Raw genomic sequence first — 13,704 nt, forward strand, 5'->3', positions numbered from 1 at the left:
CCTGCGGGTCCAGGAGAAACTCACTGCCCCTCTCTTAACTACCTAGAAGAATTTAAATTGGGGGTTTTTCCTAGAAAAGGTAATTACCAGAGATAAAATTTATCTTAGGGGCCCCATCTACATGGCAGAACAAACATCTAATTATCAAGCATCTGCTCTCCTTAATGTCCTGTGAATGACCCTCCTGTCCTTGGAAGACCCAGACCCCTGCCCCATTCCTTAGCTCAGGATGGTGTATATACCTCATTTTACCTTTCTGTCTCTGAACCTCTTGTGTATGTGGGGCCTTTGACCCTCTTATGTGTGTGGATTCCCATACAAAGTTAAATTTGATTTTCTCCTGTTTATCTGTCTCCTGTCGACTTAATACTTAGAGCAGCAAGAAGAACCTAGAAGGATAGCAGAGAGTTTTCCTCCTTCCTGACAAGGGCTCAGTCTTGAAGGGAGAGATCTCGTCTTAATCTCCCACAATAATGCAGATTCTCCATTTGGTTGGAGGACGGGATAAAAGAAACGAGAAGGTACATTTCTGTGATCTTTAAAGTTCCACACCCTCAAGTAACCATTTAAGGCACTGCCCGTTAAGGAGGGGACTAAGACACTCCCCTCATACCTCACAAATCAAAAAGGGGGAAGGGGTCCAAGATTACACTAATGGTTGCTCTTCTGCATTATAAAACCCAGTATGAAGTTTCCGTAAGGAGTGTTCTAGATTAGGAATTGGGCGTGTTCTCTGCTCACGCCCCTCACTGGCCTTGTGCCCCGTCTACTTGAAAGCTCAGTGGATATGAACTGTAAGGGGCTGTGATGACTGTTATTATAAATGACACTGTTCCTACCAACACTAATTACCTTCCATGAACCAGGAACCCTAGAGTTCAACAAATGAGTGAAGAGGACACTAAAAAAACCCCAAAGTTTTGCCTGAAATAATCAGAAGCTGTCTCAAATCTAGTTTTCATCACATAACTCACATGTTTAAGGACTTAGAGGGGGAGATCCGTATCATTTATCTCATAAATACATCCTACAGGTGACTGTTTTCAAGCCTCTGGAAAATTTTCAGTCACATGCATACCCCATAACCATCATTTTTAATGGTGTCTTCAGGTCAGTTTCAGTCACACTCACCTTACTCAGTCCCATCCGAACACGCCCACACTGAAGCCTCCCACTGTTATCCCGAGAAGACTCCTCTCTTTTCTATGATTTAGCACATGTCATACACTGTGATGTTGGGATCCCCTTCCTCAAGGGAAGGCCTCTTACTTCCCCCTCACATCTGGCACGGGCGGGCCTCAATGTTGCAGAACAGTGAATAAGCATTGATCCCCTCCCTTCTGCCCCCTGGTCATTTTTCTTTTTTTTTCTTTTTTGGCCACGCCACGCAGCTTGTGGGATTTTAGTTCCCTGACCAGGGATTGAACCTGCAGCCTCAGCAGTGAAAGAGTGGAGTCTTAACCACTGGACTGATAGGGAATTCCCACCCCCTGGTCAGTTTTTACATTTCCCACTTTCTGGAGCCAGACATTAAGGACTGGGACATTCAAAAACAACTGCATGTATGGAGAAAATTAGAAAGTGACTGTGTGTGCTCAGGGAAAGGCTCAGAAAAGACTGGGAAGACCTTCAGTTTACACTTTGGCTGATCCTCAGCAAAGAGACTGCGTACCACAGTTAAAAACAAAAACAAACAATAAGGAAGACAAGCAAACCCTGAGAAAGGGGAAAATCTGGTTTCCAGAGTTATCACATTATTAAATTCAAAAGTCCAGTGTTCTTAAAAAAAAAATCAAAAGGCATACAAAGGAACAGCAAAGTATGGCCCACTCAAAGGAATAAAACAAATCAGTAGAAACTGTCCCTGAAAAAAACCTAATGTCTGATATACTAGACAAAGATTTCAAAGTAACTGTCTTAAAGATGCCCAAAAGACTAAAGGGAGATATGGAGAAAGTCAAGAAAACAATGTGTAAACAAAATGGAAATATCAATAAAGAGAAAACTTATAAAGAACCAAAAAGAAATTCTGGAGCTGGAAAGTATAATTGAAATGAAAAATTTATTAGAGAGATTCAAAGGAGATTTAAGCAGACAGAAGACTCAGTGAACTTGAAGATAGGCCAATGGATAGACCCTGATTGCTTGGTTTGCAAAAGGGATTCACTGAGGTGAGTTGTCATTGAACGTATTTCAAACAAGTTGTGGTGGTATATTAGTTTTCTATTGTGTGTAACAATATTACCACAAATGTAGTGGTTTAAAACAACACATATTTATTATCTTATTATTTCTGTGGTCAAGAATCCAAGAACAGCTTTTCTGAGCCATGTACTTAGAGTCTCAGAAGGCTGCAATCAAGGTGTGGGCCAGCTTCTCATCTGGAGGCTCGATAGGGGAAGGATCTGCTTCTCCACTTGCCTGGTTGTTAGGAGCAATCAGTTCCTTTTGGTTGTTTGACTGAGAGCCTCATTTTTTTGTTGGCTGTCAGCTGGAGCTGAGCCCTCAGTGACTAGATCACACTTGTAGTTCCTTGCCACATGGAGTTGTCCAATATGGCCACTTGCTTCCTCACAGCTAGAAAGGGAGAGACTCCAGCAAGATGAGCCTTACAGTCTTATGTAATGTAATTACATAATCACTTACATATAATCACATATCTCCCATCACCTACGCATATACTATTGGTTAGAAGCAAGTCACATGTCCCACCTACAAGTAAGAGAGGTGGAATACACAAGGGCGTGAACACCAGGAGATAGGAATCATGGAAGCCAGCTGTCAGTGGCCAATCTGTCTACTACAGGTGGCTACTTGTTACCATGGCTCTACCATGGCTCAACCTTTTCCTAAGTTTATGGGTGTACAGCAACTGGAGTCTCTTACACTGCTGTTCGGAATGTAGTGGTAAACTTTGAGAAATGGTTTGGCAGCTTCTTGAAAAGTTAAAGACTTACCATATGACCCAGCCATTCCACTGCTAGATATTTCTCAAGATAAATGTAAACAAACTCACATAAAGACTTGTATATGAATGTTCATAGCAGCTTTATTCATAAAACCCCCAAATGGAAACAACCCAAATGTTCATCAAAAGGTGAGTGGATTGACAAAATGAGATATATCCATACAATGGACTATTTCTCAGCAATAAAAAAGGAACATACTAGTGATATACACAACTAAGTGAATGACTCTCAGAATGTTATGCTCAGAGAAAGAAGCCAGACCAAAAAATGTACTTCCTGTATGATTCCATTTATATAAAATTCTAGAAACCCAAATTAATCAATAGTGCTACAAAGCAGATCCGTTGTTGCCTGGAGTGAGGGATAGATGGTCTACAAAGGGGCACTTGGAAACTTGTGGGGGTGATGAAAATGTTCTGTATCTTAATAGTGGTGGTAATTCACAGGTGTACACATCCATCACACTCATCAAATTGTATGCTTTAAAAGAATGTAGTTATTGAACATAAATTATACCTCAATAAATTTGATTAAGAATAAGAATTAAATGAAAGAATCAGAGACATGAAACTAGACACTTGGAAGAGAAAGTAATGTTGATACTGAGTATAGGTGATTTTAAACATAATTCGCCAATTTACCATTGTCATCTCTCTCGTGCATTAGCTAAAAAAAAAAAAAAAATAGAGCTACATGAAACACTTCAGATACTAATTCTTTTCAAGGTGATAATCAGTTTGCTTTAAATACAACAAAGGGGTCATTTATCACTAAAAATTACTAGAGATGTAAAACATTTGTCATACCTGTTGACTATCTTACTTACTTTTTTAACTGCCTGTTTGTGAACTGCGCCAATTTTTCTATTAGCTTGTTCTTCCCGGTTCTTCTGTTTGTTTACATGCCTCCTCAGCCTGGGAGCTCACTGGAGACAAGGACTGCATCTCTTCTCTTTCTTTACCTCAGCCCAGCAGTGTTTGGTATTTCGTTCATGAAATGTTTGCTAAAACTGAATTGATCTTAATTCATTCTCATACACTTTGGAGAATTTAACTTTATTACTTCTGTTTTACAGATGAGGAACACAAGATGCTGCAGAGGCTAATTTGCAGTCACACAACTAAACGGCAGAATTGGGACTGTAATCCAGGCCTTCTGATTTTAAACCATGGGTTTATTGAAATTGTATTCCATCCCCTCCATTGATGTTTGCCTGGGCCCTGTCTTCTTCAGGATATCAACTGAGTATTTTAAATGAATTTAAAGTTAGCAAAGCTCACCCTCCGCTACGCGCATGCGTCCCTTCCTTTTCCCGTGGTAGGAAAAAAAAGACACCACCTCCTTTCGCTTTGCTTATCTTTTGGCCCCTGCGACTCGCCATCGCCCGTGGGGAGGCGTTCACTGGTTGAAGTGATGGCGACTGGGGCCCCGGATTCGCAAGCGCGATTCGGTCAGTCTGTGAAGGGGCTTCTCACGGAGAAGGTGAACACCTGTGGTACTGACGTGATCGCGCTCACCAAGCAGGTGCTGAAGGGCTCCCGGAGCTCCGAGGTGAGCTGGGAGTGGACTCTCCGGGCTTAATAGCGGGAGACTCGACTTCCATAGCCGTGGGAAGAGGGTCGTGTTGCATCCTGGGGATTGTAGTCCGTGAACTAGTGGCGAAGGGAGAAGACCTCGTTCCGGAGGGTGCGTGTTGCATTCTGGGGTGTGTAGTCTCTGTGTAGGACTAGCGGTCCTGTGAGCCGCGGGGGAATGGAGGCGGTGGGGGAAGAAACGAAATGATGGGAATCGGTGCTTCAAAGCAGAGATCGCCGCAGACGACGGATTAGATAGTGGTCCTAAGGAGTTCCTCATTTGTTTCTCAGAGTTGTCTCTAGTGAAAATCTGTCTCATTCGGCCCCTAAATTCTTCGTGGTTTTGCCCTCAACATTCCAGATTCCTTCCACACTTTTATGCATCGTCTGTCCGCAGATTTATTCTTTTCTGACTTGTCTTTCTGGCCACATTCTTGGTTTTCTGTTTCTTAGATTAGCTTTCTCCTTTGCCCTGATTTTCCCCTCATCATCCTCTGGCTGATTCCGTGTACGGGATTATTTGATAGCTTGTCACACCAGCAAGCTTTATATGTGTACACTGTCTCTCTCCAAAAAAGGACCTATCCATTGTATCCTGAGGTATTCATCCAAGTGAAATGAAAATATATGTCCACACAAAGGTTTGAACATGTTCATAGCACATTTATGCATAATAGCACCAAACTGGAGACAATCCAAATGCCCACGAGGCAGGTGATTGGACAAACAAAATGGGTCTAATGACCCAGGCTTTCAACTTCTAGGTTTTAACCAGGAGAAAAGAAAACATATACATCATTTTGTTACATAAATCATCTATGCACATAATGTGTCATCTAAGATGTCCAGGTTTGGAGTCTTTAAAGTGGAAAACATCTTGAATACACTTGTAAAACAATCTGGGGACAGAGTCTTTAGATTTCTATGACTTTCTCCTGTAGGCCATTGTCTTGCTCATAATTAACTCAGTAGCAGTGTATCTTAGCTACTTATTTTCAGGAAGTATTTTTGATTTTCAAGTTAGTTTTCATAACAGTAGCACCTCTTTCACTCCCACTCTTTTTTTACTCATGTTTCATCACTTATTATTTCATTGTTATGTAGTTGCATTAGCAAACATAATGTGTTTGCAAGCCTTCACATTTGTATATGAATGTTCAAAGCAGCTTTATTTATATTAGTTTAAGGTCCAGTAGAATTATCCTTACAAAATAAGCTTTCATGTTATGTCCTTAGCTTCTATTGATAGTGGCTGCAAGAAACAGCTGAATGAAAAAAGTGTTTGCGGGACTTCCCTGGTGGCGCAGTGGGTAAGAATCTGCCTGCCAATGCAGGGCACACGGGTTTGAGCCCTGGTCCGGGAAGATCCCACATGCCACAGATCAACTAAGCCCATGTGCCACAACTACTGAAGCCTGTGCGCCTAGAGCCCGTGCTCCGCAACAAGAGAAGCCACCACAATGAGAAGCCCACACACCACAACGAAGAGTAGCCCCCGCTCGCTGCAACTAGAGAAAGCCCATGCGCAGCAACAAAGACCCAACGCAGCCAAAAATAAATTAATTAATTAATTTAAAAAAAACAAAAAGTGTTTGCGTTTACCATAATACTATTGTTGAAGTCACTGATGTGATGATCCCAGATATGCTTTGTATGAGGTCCACATGGTATACTCATTTTAGGATTCAGTAACAGAGGAAAGTTTATCTTTTTTGAAGAATTGTTGTGTTGCCTTTTACCAAATAAGAATTATGCAACTTACTGTGTTTCACTTTTTGCCTTGGTTGCACAGAAGTTGCTTTGTCAGTTTTAGTGGTAGACATATCTGCTTCCTTCTCCTTTTCATGATTTTTAGATTCTATTTCAGCTTTTCAAAAAAAAAATGTGTGTGTGTTTTATGTCGTTTAATTCATTAAGTCTTCACAATCACTAATAAAGGAGGTACTTCTCTTACAGAGAGGAATTTCTCTTGTCCAGGGTGCCACAGTAGCTAGGAAGGGGTAGAGCTAGGATTCAAACCTAGGCAGACAGGTTCTAAGCCCATACTCTTTGACGTCACTTCTTACAGCCGCTAGCTGGATTAAGTGGCCAAAAAGCCACAGTGCCACCATTGACTGCCCTGATATGGCTTGCTGTTTCCCGTTCCTGCTCCTCGTGTATTTTTCATGAGGGCTTCTTCTGTAGTAGATTTAGACAGGGTGCTCAGTAAGCGGTGTGGATTGAGTTAAGCTGAAGCCAGTCCAACTTTCTGGGACAGAGTTGACACATAAGTCTAAACGTTTTCTTTTTTACTGGATCTCTTACATGACACTTACCACATACCATATTGTATTTTTCTGTAGTTATGTATTTTTGCCATTTCCTTTACTAGGCTCTGAGGTTATGGGAGTGTCTTACTGATTTTCAATCCTTCTTAGCCCACAGAGCATTGCTTCTCTCTTCAGCAGTCTCCAGATAGCTATTTTGTTTGCGAAACTGACAATTTCCATGTGTGAAACACTCATTTCACAGCATCCACTTAACACATATTTACAGAGTGTCTGCTATGTGCCAGGAACTGTTCTAGGTACAAGGGAGACGTTGGTACACAAAACTAAGTCCCTATACTTAGAAAACTTCCATTTTATTGAAGAGACAGACAAAAAAATGAAACACAAAAAAGGTGGTAGTAAATGCCATGAAGAAAAATAAAGCTGGGAATAGAGAGTGCTGAAAGGGTTTACCCTAAATAGGGTGGTCAGGGAAGGGCTCTCTGAGGAGGTAGCATTCGAGCAGATGCTTGAATGAAGTGAGGGAGCAAACCATATGGACATCTGGAGGCAGAGAGTTCCACGTCGAGGACATGGCAAATGCAGAGGCCTTGAGATGGGAATGTACGTAAGGAATGCAGGGAGGCCGGTGTGACTGGAGCACAAAGTGAGGAAATCATACCAACTTATGTCCATGGCACAAAGAATGCTCGTGCCTAATACTCTCCTCTCGTGCACACCTGCGCCTCTGCTCCCCCAGGTGAATTGTGTGCTTGGTAAGGGTTCATTGTGGTTTTTTCCTAAGCCTGTGTAAGGCACTTGTGCTTGCTATTGCAGCTACATTGTTTCATGGAATGATGTGGGAAATGATGAAATATGAGTGCAGAAAAAAAGAGGGTTGCTGTTGCTATGAAAACTAAGTTGAAAATTAGCAATACTTGTTGAAGAGAAGTACCAAGACAAACTGGTATTGAGTTAATTATGAGCAAGACAGGGGTCCAAGCCTGGGAGGAAGTTCACTGAAATCTAAAAAGATTCTGTACTCAGGTGGTTTTACAGGTGTATTTAAGATGTTCCACTTCAAGGAAACTGAAACTGGAAATCTTAGGTGATAACGTTACGTGTGTGGTTGGTTTATGTAAGAAAATGATGCACAATGTCAATGACTACATCTGTCATCACAGAAAAGGCCTTGGCCCTGCATTCCAACAGCCCCTGCACTCCAGGCCATCACAAGTCCCGTCAAGCCTATCTTCTAAATACCTCTCAAGCCCCCCGTGCCCCCTTTTTTAACTGCCACTTCTGTGGTTCAGGTCACTCTCATTGCTTGCCTGGAATACTGCAGTGTTCTCCTAACCTGTCTCTCTGCCTTTAGTCCCCTGTCGAGTCCATCCTGTTTACCACATTCTAAAGCAGTAAATCTGATCATGCCACTTTTTTGTAACATTATATTACTTCGGAATCTAAACAGCAGCCGTTAGGTCTCAGAAGTCACTTCAACTTACCACAAGGTATTGTAGTACCTTTGTCTTTGTCATCCCAGCCTGTGAGCCCTGTAAGGATGGGGGCTATGTCTCTTACTGGCTCATAAGCACTTAGTAACTATTTGTTGACTGAATGAGGAAGATTCTGTTAGAACTCTTTCTTTTCTGCCATCGGTTTGTCAGTCACCATCCATAGGAGTTTGGAGTTTGTCACTTAAAAGTGGCCACAAGGAGGGAATAGGAACTCTCATACCTGGTGGGTGGGAATGCAAAATGGTATAACCTTAATGGGGGGTGGGTGGCAATATGTAGCAAAATTAAAACCCTCTGATCCAGCAGTCACAATCAAGATTCTGAGTCTATCCAAAGACATGATGGCAAAAAGATACAAAGAACTATGAGGTATTTTTTGTAGCACTACTTACAATAGCAAAAGACTGGAAACAGCCCCAAAGTCTATAGCGGAGGACTGGTTGAATAACCTTATGAGACATCTATTCAGTGGAGTGCTCAGCAGCCCTGAAAGAACAAGGTGGAGATTCAGTATATACTGCTGCAGATCCATCTCAGTAGATATTATCAGGTGAAAAGAGCAGGGTGCAGAAGAGCGCATATGGTAGGTTACATTTTATGTAAAGGGGGCAGAATATATACATATGTCCATTGTTTGTAAAGGAACAATGGAAAGATAAACCTAAAACTAATTTAAAAAATATTTATGCATAGGGGAGAGATACCGGGGAGGGGAAGAGGCTGGATAGGTCTTATTTTATTGTTTTGCCTTTAGAAGCATGTAAAGTTTTATTTTTTTATTTTGTACATTTATTTATTTTTATTTATTTATTTTTGGCTGCGTTGGGTCTTTGTTGCCGTGCGCAGGCTTTCTCTACTTGTGGCGAGCGGGGGCTACTCTTGGTTGTGGTGTGCGTGCTTCTCTTTGTGGTGGCTTCTCTTGTTGCAGAGCACGGGCTCTAGGCACGTGGGCTTCCGTAGTTGTGGCATGAGGGCTCAGTAGTTGTGGTGCACGGGCTTAGTTGCTCCACAGCATGTGGGATCTTCCCAGACCAGGGCTCGAACCCATGTCCCCTGCATTGTCAGGTGGATTCTTGTTTTTGTTTTTTGTTTTTGTTTTTGCGGTACGCGGGCCTCTTACTGTTGTGGCCTCTCCCGTTGCGGAGCACAGGCTCAGCGGCCACGGCTCACGGGCCCGGCCGCTCCACGGCATGTGGGATCTTCCCGGACCGGGGCACGAACCCGTGTCCCCTGCATCGGCAGGCGGACTCTCAACCACTGCGCCACTAGGGAAGCCCTGTCAGGTGGATTCTTAACCACTGCGCCACCAGGAAAGTCCCAAGTTGTGTTAATTTTTAAAGTTAAAAAGAAAAATAAATAAAAGTTGCTGTGAGGGAAGGAATCTGGAGGCTGGAACAGTGCTGGTGTCCTGGTTAATTTGAAGTCATCTGTCCCCCTTTCACCAGAATCTCTCTGACCCAAGGAAACAGGGAGGGTTGGTAGGACACACATAACAGTAGCTCCCTTTACATGGTTGGACTGCATGTCTGCCAGGAACAGGGTGCCACAGGAGGCCAGAAACCCTGTTGATCTCTTCTTGCCTCTCTGTGAGGAGGCAGATCTGCTGAGCGCAGGCCACCCAGCTGAAACAGAGCTCACTCAGCCTTTCTCTCTTGGCCTCAGGGCCCAGCTATCAGGGAATTCATCAAAGTCTGCTGCCGCACTTCTTTCTTTCTCTTCCCCAGCTCCATCTGGCCATCCTTTACACGGTGGTTTCCCACTTGAAAGCCCAAGCTTTTCCCCAGGCCTTTTTACCCCCTCTGTGTCTCTCATTCCATTTTTCAACAGCTGCCTTCCTTCTGTCCTTTAAAGCCCTATCCTAACTCCTGCCCTCTCACTCCTCTCAAACCACCCCAAATCTCAAGTTTGCCTTTAAAGAATCAGAAGTTAGGTTCTCACCAGGCTTGTGGAGCCAGAGTTTGTTTTCGCAGGCTTTGCCTCTCAGCACTTGATTAATAAACTCAACAGTTACGGAGGACTTGATTTCTCAGGCTGTGGCCTTCAGAACAGACGTCGAGCCCATGCCAGAACTGCCGTAGTGACAATGAAATGGATTTTCAACATGACCAAATGGGAGATTATCCTCCTTTACATTTGGAGGGTTTATATTTGTATGGGGTGGGGGGGTGGGCATGGAGAAAGGGTGGTGGTATAACAGCTGCAGAGAGAACGTAGTGACAATGAAATGGATTTTCAACATGACCAAATGGGAGATTATCCTCCTTTACATTTGGAGGGTTTATTTTTGTATGGGGTGGGGGGGTGGGCATGGAGAAAGGGTGGTGGTATAACAGCTGCAGAGAGATTACAGGAAGTTTGGAAGTTTTGATTATTACCATTTTATTTTTGTCTTCCAGCTGCTAGGTCAGGCTGCTCGAAACATGGTACTACAGGAAGATGCCATCTTACACTCAGAAGATGTAAGAAACAATTTCTGTTACGATTTGGGTTTTATATGCACAGTTTGGCTTCAGGGAAGTGGAATGTTCTATTTCTCTGTTTTTTTTTTTTTTAATGCAGAGTTTAAGAAAAATGGCAATAATAACAACACATCTTCAATACCAGTGAGTATTCCCTCTCCAGTACCTACTGTACTTATTAAGCAATCGTTTTCTGCAGACTGTTTCTTGTGGCCTTTGGGTTTCAGCACATTTTCCTGTGGAGGCAGGAGCTGGGAGTAAAGGAGGGGTTAGTCAAGGATGTGTTCCCTCTGGAAGAGATGCTTGAGACTGCAGAAGAATTTGGGGTATGGAGTGTGATCAGAGTGGGCACCACCTTTGTGAACCTCTCTGATAATTTGAGGGCTTCTCAGAAGGAGAGACTGCAAACCCCGTAAGGGCAGGGCCCATCCAGGACCACACACGTGCACAGCGCTTGGCACCCAGTAGGCACTTAACCGGTATCTGTCCACTGTCTGTGCCTGAGGTCTTTCCTGGAGCATCTGCACCTTCCCTGGAGAATCAAGTATAACTATGTTCTTTATCTTACATTCCCATATATAACCCAACCCTAACTACATATAAATCATCCAGGAGATTTTGAAATATAGAGACCCCTTTTGGACAAAATTATAATTTAATTAACTTTTCATCTTATTTCATTTTGCTTTTTATTTTATGTAGTTGACATTATACTTATGTATCTATTAGAAATATCTGACTGGGAATTTAACTCTTGATATCTAAATAGCTAAATACTCATTTTTTGGGGTGTGTACATATCAGGTATGTGACCGTTTGGCTCCACATACCCAGGAACTTGTAGTTTGTTAGACCACATCCCTCACTCTGATAGAATATTATTACATCTTTAGGTTTAGAATCATCTTTTCAGCAACTCTGCACTCAGATATTGAACCTCTGTTCAATAGCACAATCTTAGGATAGGATGGACAGAAATATAAAATGTGACAAGCTGGAAATTTGTTCTGCCTATATATACATATCTGACCAAAAATAACTTTTACTAGTTCGCTGCATTTTCTTATGTTTATTTTCCTCTTTCCTTTTCTGATTTAGGCAAGAAGCTATTCAGAAGAAGTAAGTAACCCCAAAGGTAGAGGAGTGGGGGGCCAACTAACTGTAGCAGGCTGGGGGGAATTATGCTGCTGGGCCTAGGATCAATACAAAACTCTGGTTCACAGAGGCCCTTACGTTGCCATGTGTTCTAGGATAGCTCATTGGGAATATAAAGAATATTCCAAAGGCATGCAGTAAGTCAATTCACTGCTAGCAAAGGCTTTCTAAAAGTTATAGAGTGTAGAGACCAACTTTGAGGGTAGGAAACCTTTTACATTGGTAATATTCATTAAGTAAAGTAAATGTGCTAAAGTCATTGAACAGCCTTGTTTTTGTTTTAAGTGGATTAAATCTGTCCCTTGCGATGTTGTTCACACTACTAGTTGGCTTTACAGATCTTTTCTTCATAGTTTAAACATGTCTGGGACCCTAGTGGACCAATAGAAATTTTGATTTAGTTCAACAGAACTATGCATATAATATACTTTGTGCAAATCATTTGCACAATGAGATGTCTTTTTTTTTTTAACATTGATCGCATTTTTTAATTTTTTCAGTATCTAGTCCTCCATTTTTTCTAGGGAGAACATATGAAATTGGACTTGCAGGGACAGGAAACCATTGCATACAAAGAATGTAGAGGAATACCCCTATCTCTGCATCCAACCATGGATCTGACCCCATCAATAGCCCCCACATTTAAAGCCAAAAGAAAGTACTATTGCATAGAGAGGGTTGCTATGACAACGAGATGCTCATTCTAGATAAACCTTTTTCTATTCTAATTTGTAGTGTTGAGCAGTCATCAAATCTACAGGACCAGTTAAATCATCTGTTGAAGTAGAACGTGTTATGAGAGGGCAAAAGCACTTTGCCTGACACTGAGGAGGAAATATCTTACATAACCACTGTGCTATGGGTTTGATTTTCCATTTTCTTCTCCAAAAGTTAAGTTAGAATAAGATCCGTGATGATGAACAGTTTCTCCTGAAAGGAAGTTGTGATTGAATTTTTTTTTTTTTTTTTTGGGGGTACCCGGGCCTCTCACTGTATTTTAGTGATTGAATTTTGAAAGCACTTATTGGATCAAACCAACCCATGCTCTTATTGAATTTTTAAGTTGCTCTGTTAATTTGATATTAAAGCAAAATTAAAAGATGTCTTAGTTTTTCTCATAGAACTTTAATATGTCAAAAGCCATATTGTCTAAATGTGTTTCTTAAGCAAATACTGAGTAGTGTTTTAAATTCAGACTTAAGAGCTTCTATTGTGAATGTATAAGAATGATTAATATTGTTTTTAAAGACTTTTTTCTTTTAATCATACATTCAGGAAATATTTTAATTTCATGGTCACAGAATGGTGATTAGGTAATACCTGTTGTTTTCTTTTCTTTTCTAGTAACTAAGAGGAGATAGTTATTTTATTTGTTGTAGCAAATTCCTACATGAAAATTAGGCAAATGGTATCATATCTGGCCAGCTGCAACCTCCTGCCTTGACCTTCATTCCTAGGGTTTCTTTGTTGTTGTGACTCTTGATTAACTGGCCTTGGGTTCATTTTGTAATTTTGCTAGTCATCAGCAAATTCACTTGTATGACATTATTGTCAAGTGAGAATGCAGTTGAGTTACTGTGATTCCGGTATAGGGTTGTGCCATGTAGAAAACCTTACGTTTATTGACATTTACCTATGTTCATTGAATTTATCTCATTAAATGTCATTACCGTTGTCTGTTGTCAAGTCTGAATGTCTATGCTTTATTTGAATTTAAAATACGACTTCCAACCTGTTTTAGCTCAGTTCTTAATTCACTAAGGTATTGGGAGAAAGCTGAC

General features: G+C 41.6%; 1 protein-coding gene across 1 annotated transcript; it reads left to right on the top strand.

The window, feature by feature from the left end:
• Nucleotides 1-4,194: 4,194 nt before the first annotated feature.
• Nucleotides 4,195-12,909, top strand: BORCS7 (BLOC-1 related complex subunit 7). The gene is made up of 5 exons (XM_024734985.1): nt 4,195-4,520; nt 10,706-10,768; nt 10,869-10,912; nt 11,867-11,887; nt 12,659-12,909. The coding sequence occupies exons 1-5, from the start codon at nt 4,224-4,226 to the stop codon at nt 12,708-12,710; spliced, it is 477 nt and encodes a 158-aa protein (XP_024590753.1). The 5' UTR covers nt 4,195-4,223; the 3' UTR covers nt 12,711-12,909.
• The last annotated feature ends 795 nt before the right edge of the window (nt 12,910-13,704 follow it).

The sequence above is a fragment of the Neophocaena asiaeorientalis genome, unplaced genomic scaffold, assembly GCF_003031525.2.
Source record: "Neophocaena asiaeorientalis asiaeorientalis breed wild unplaced genomic scaffold, Neophocaena_asiaeorientalis_V1.1 scaffold240, whole genome shotgun sequence".
Lineage (NCBI taxonomy): Eukaryota > Metazoa > Chordata > Mammalia > Artiodactyla > Phocoenidae > Neophocaena > Neophocaena asiaeorientalis.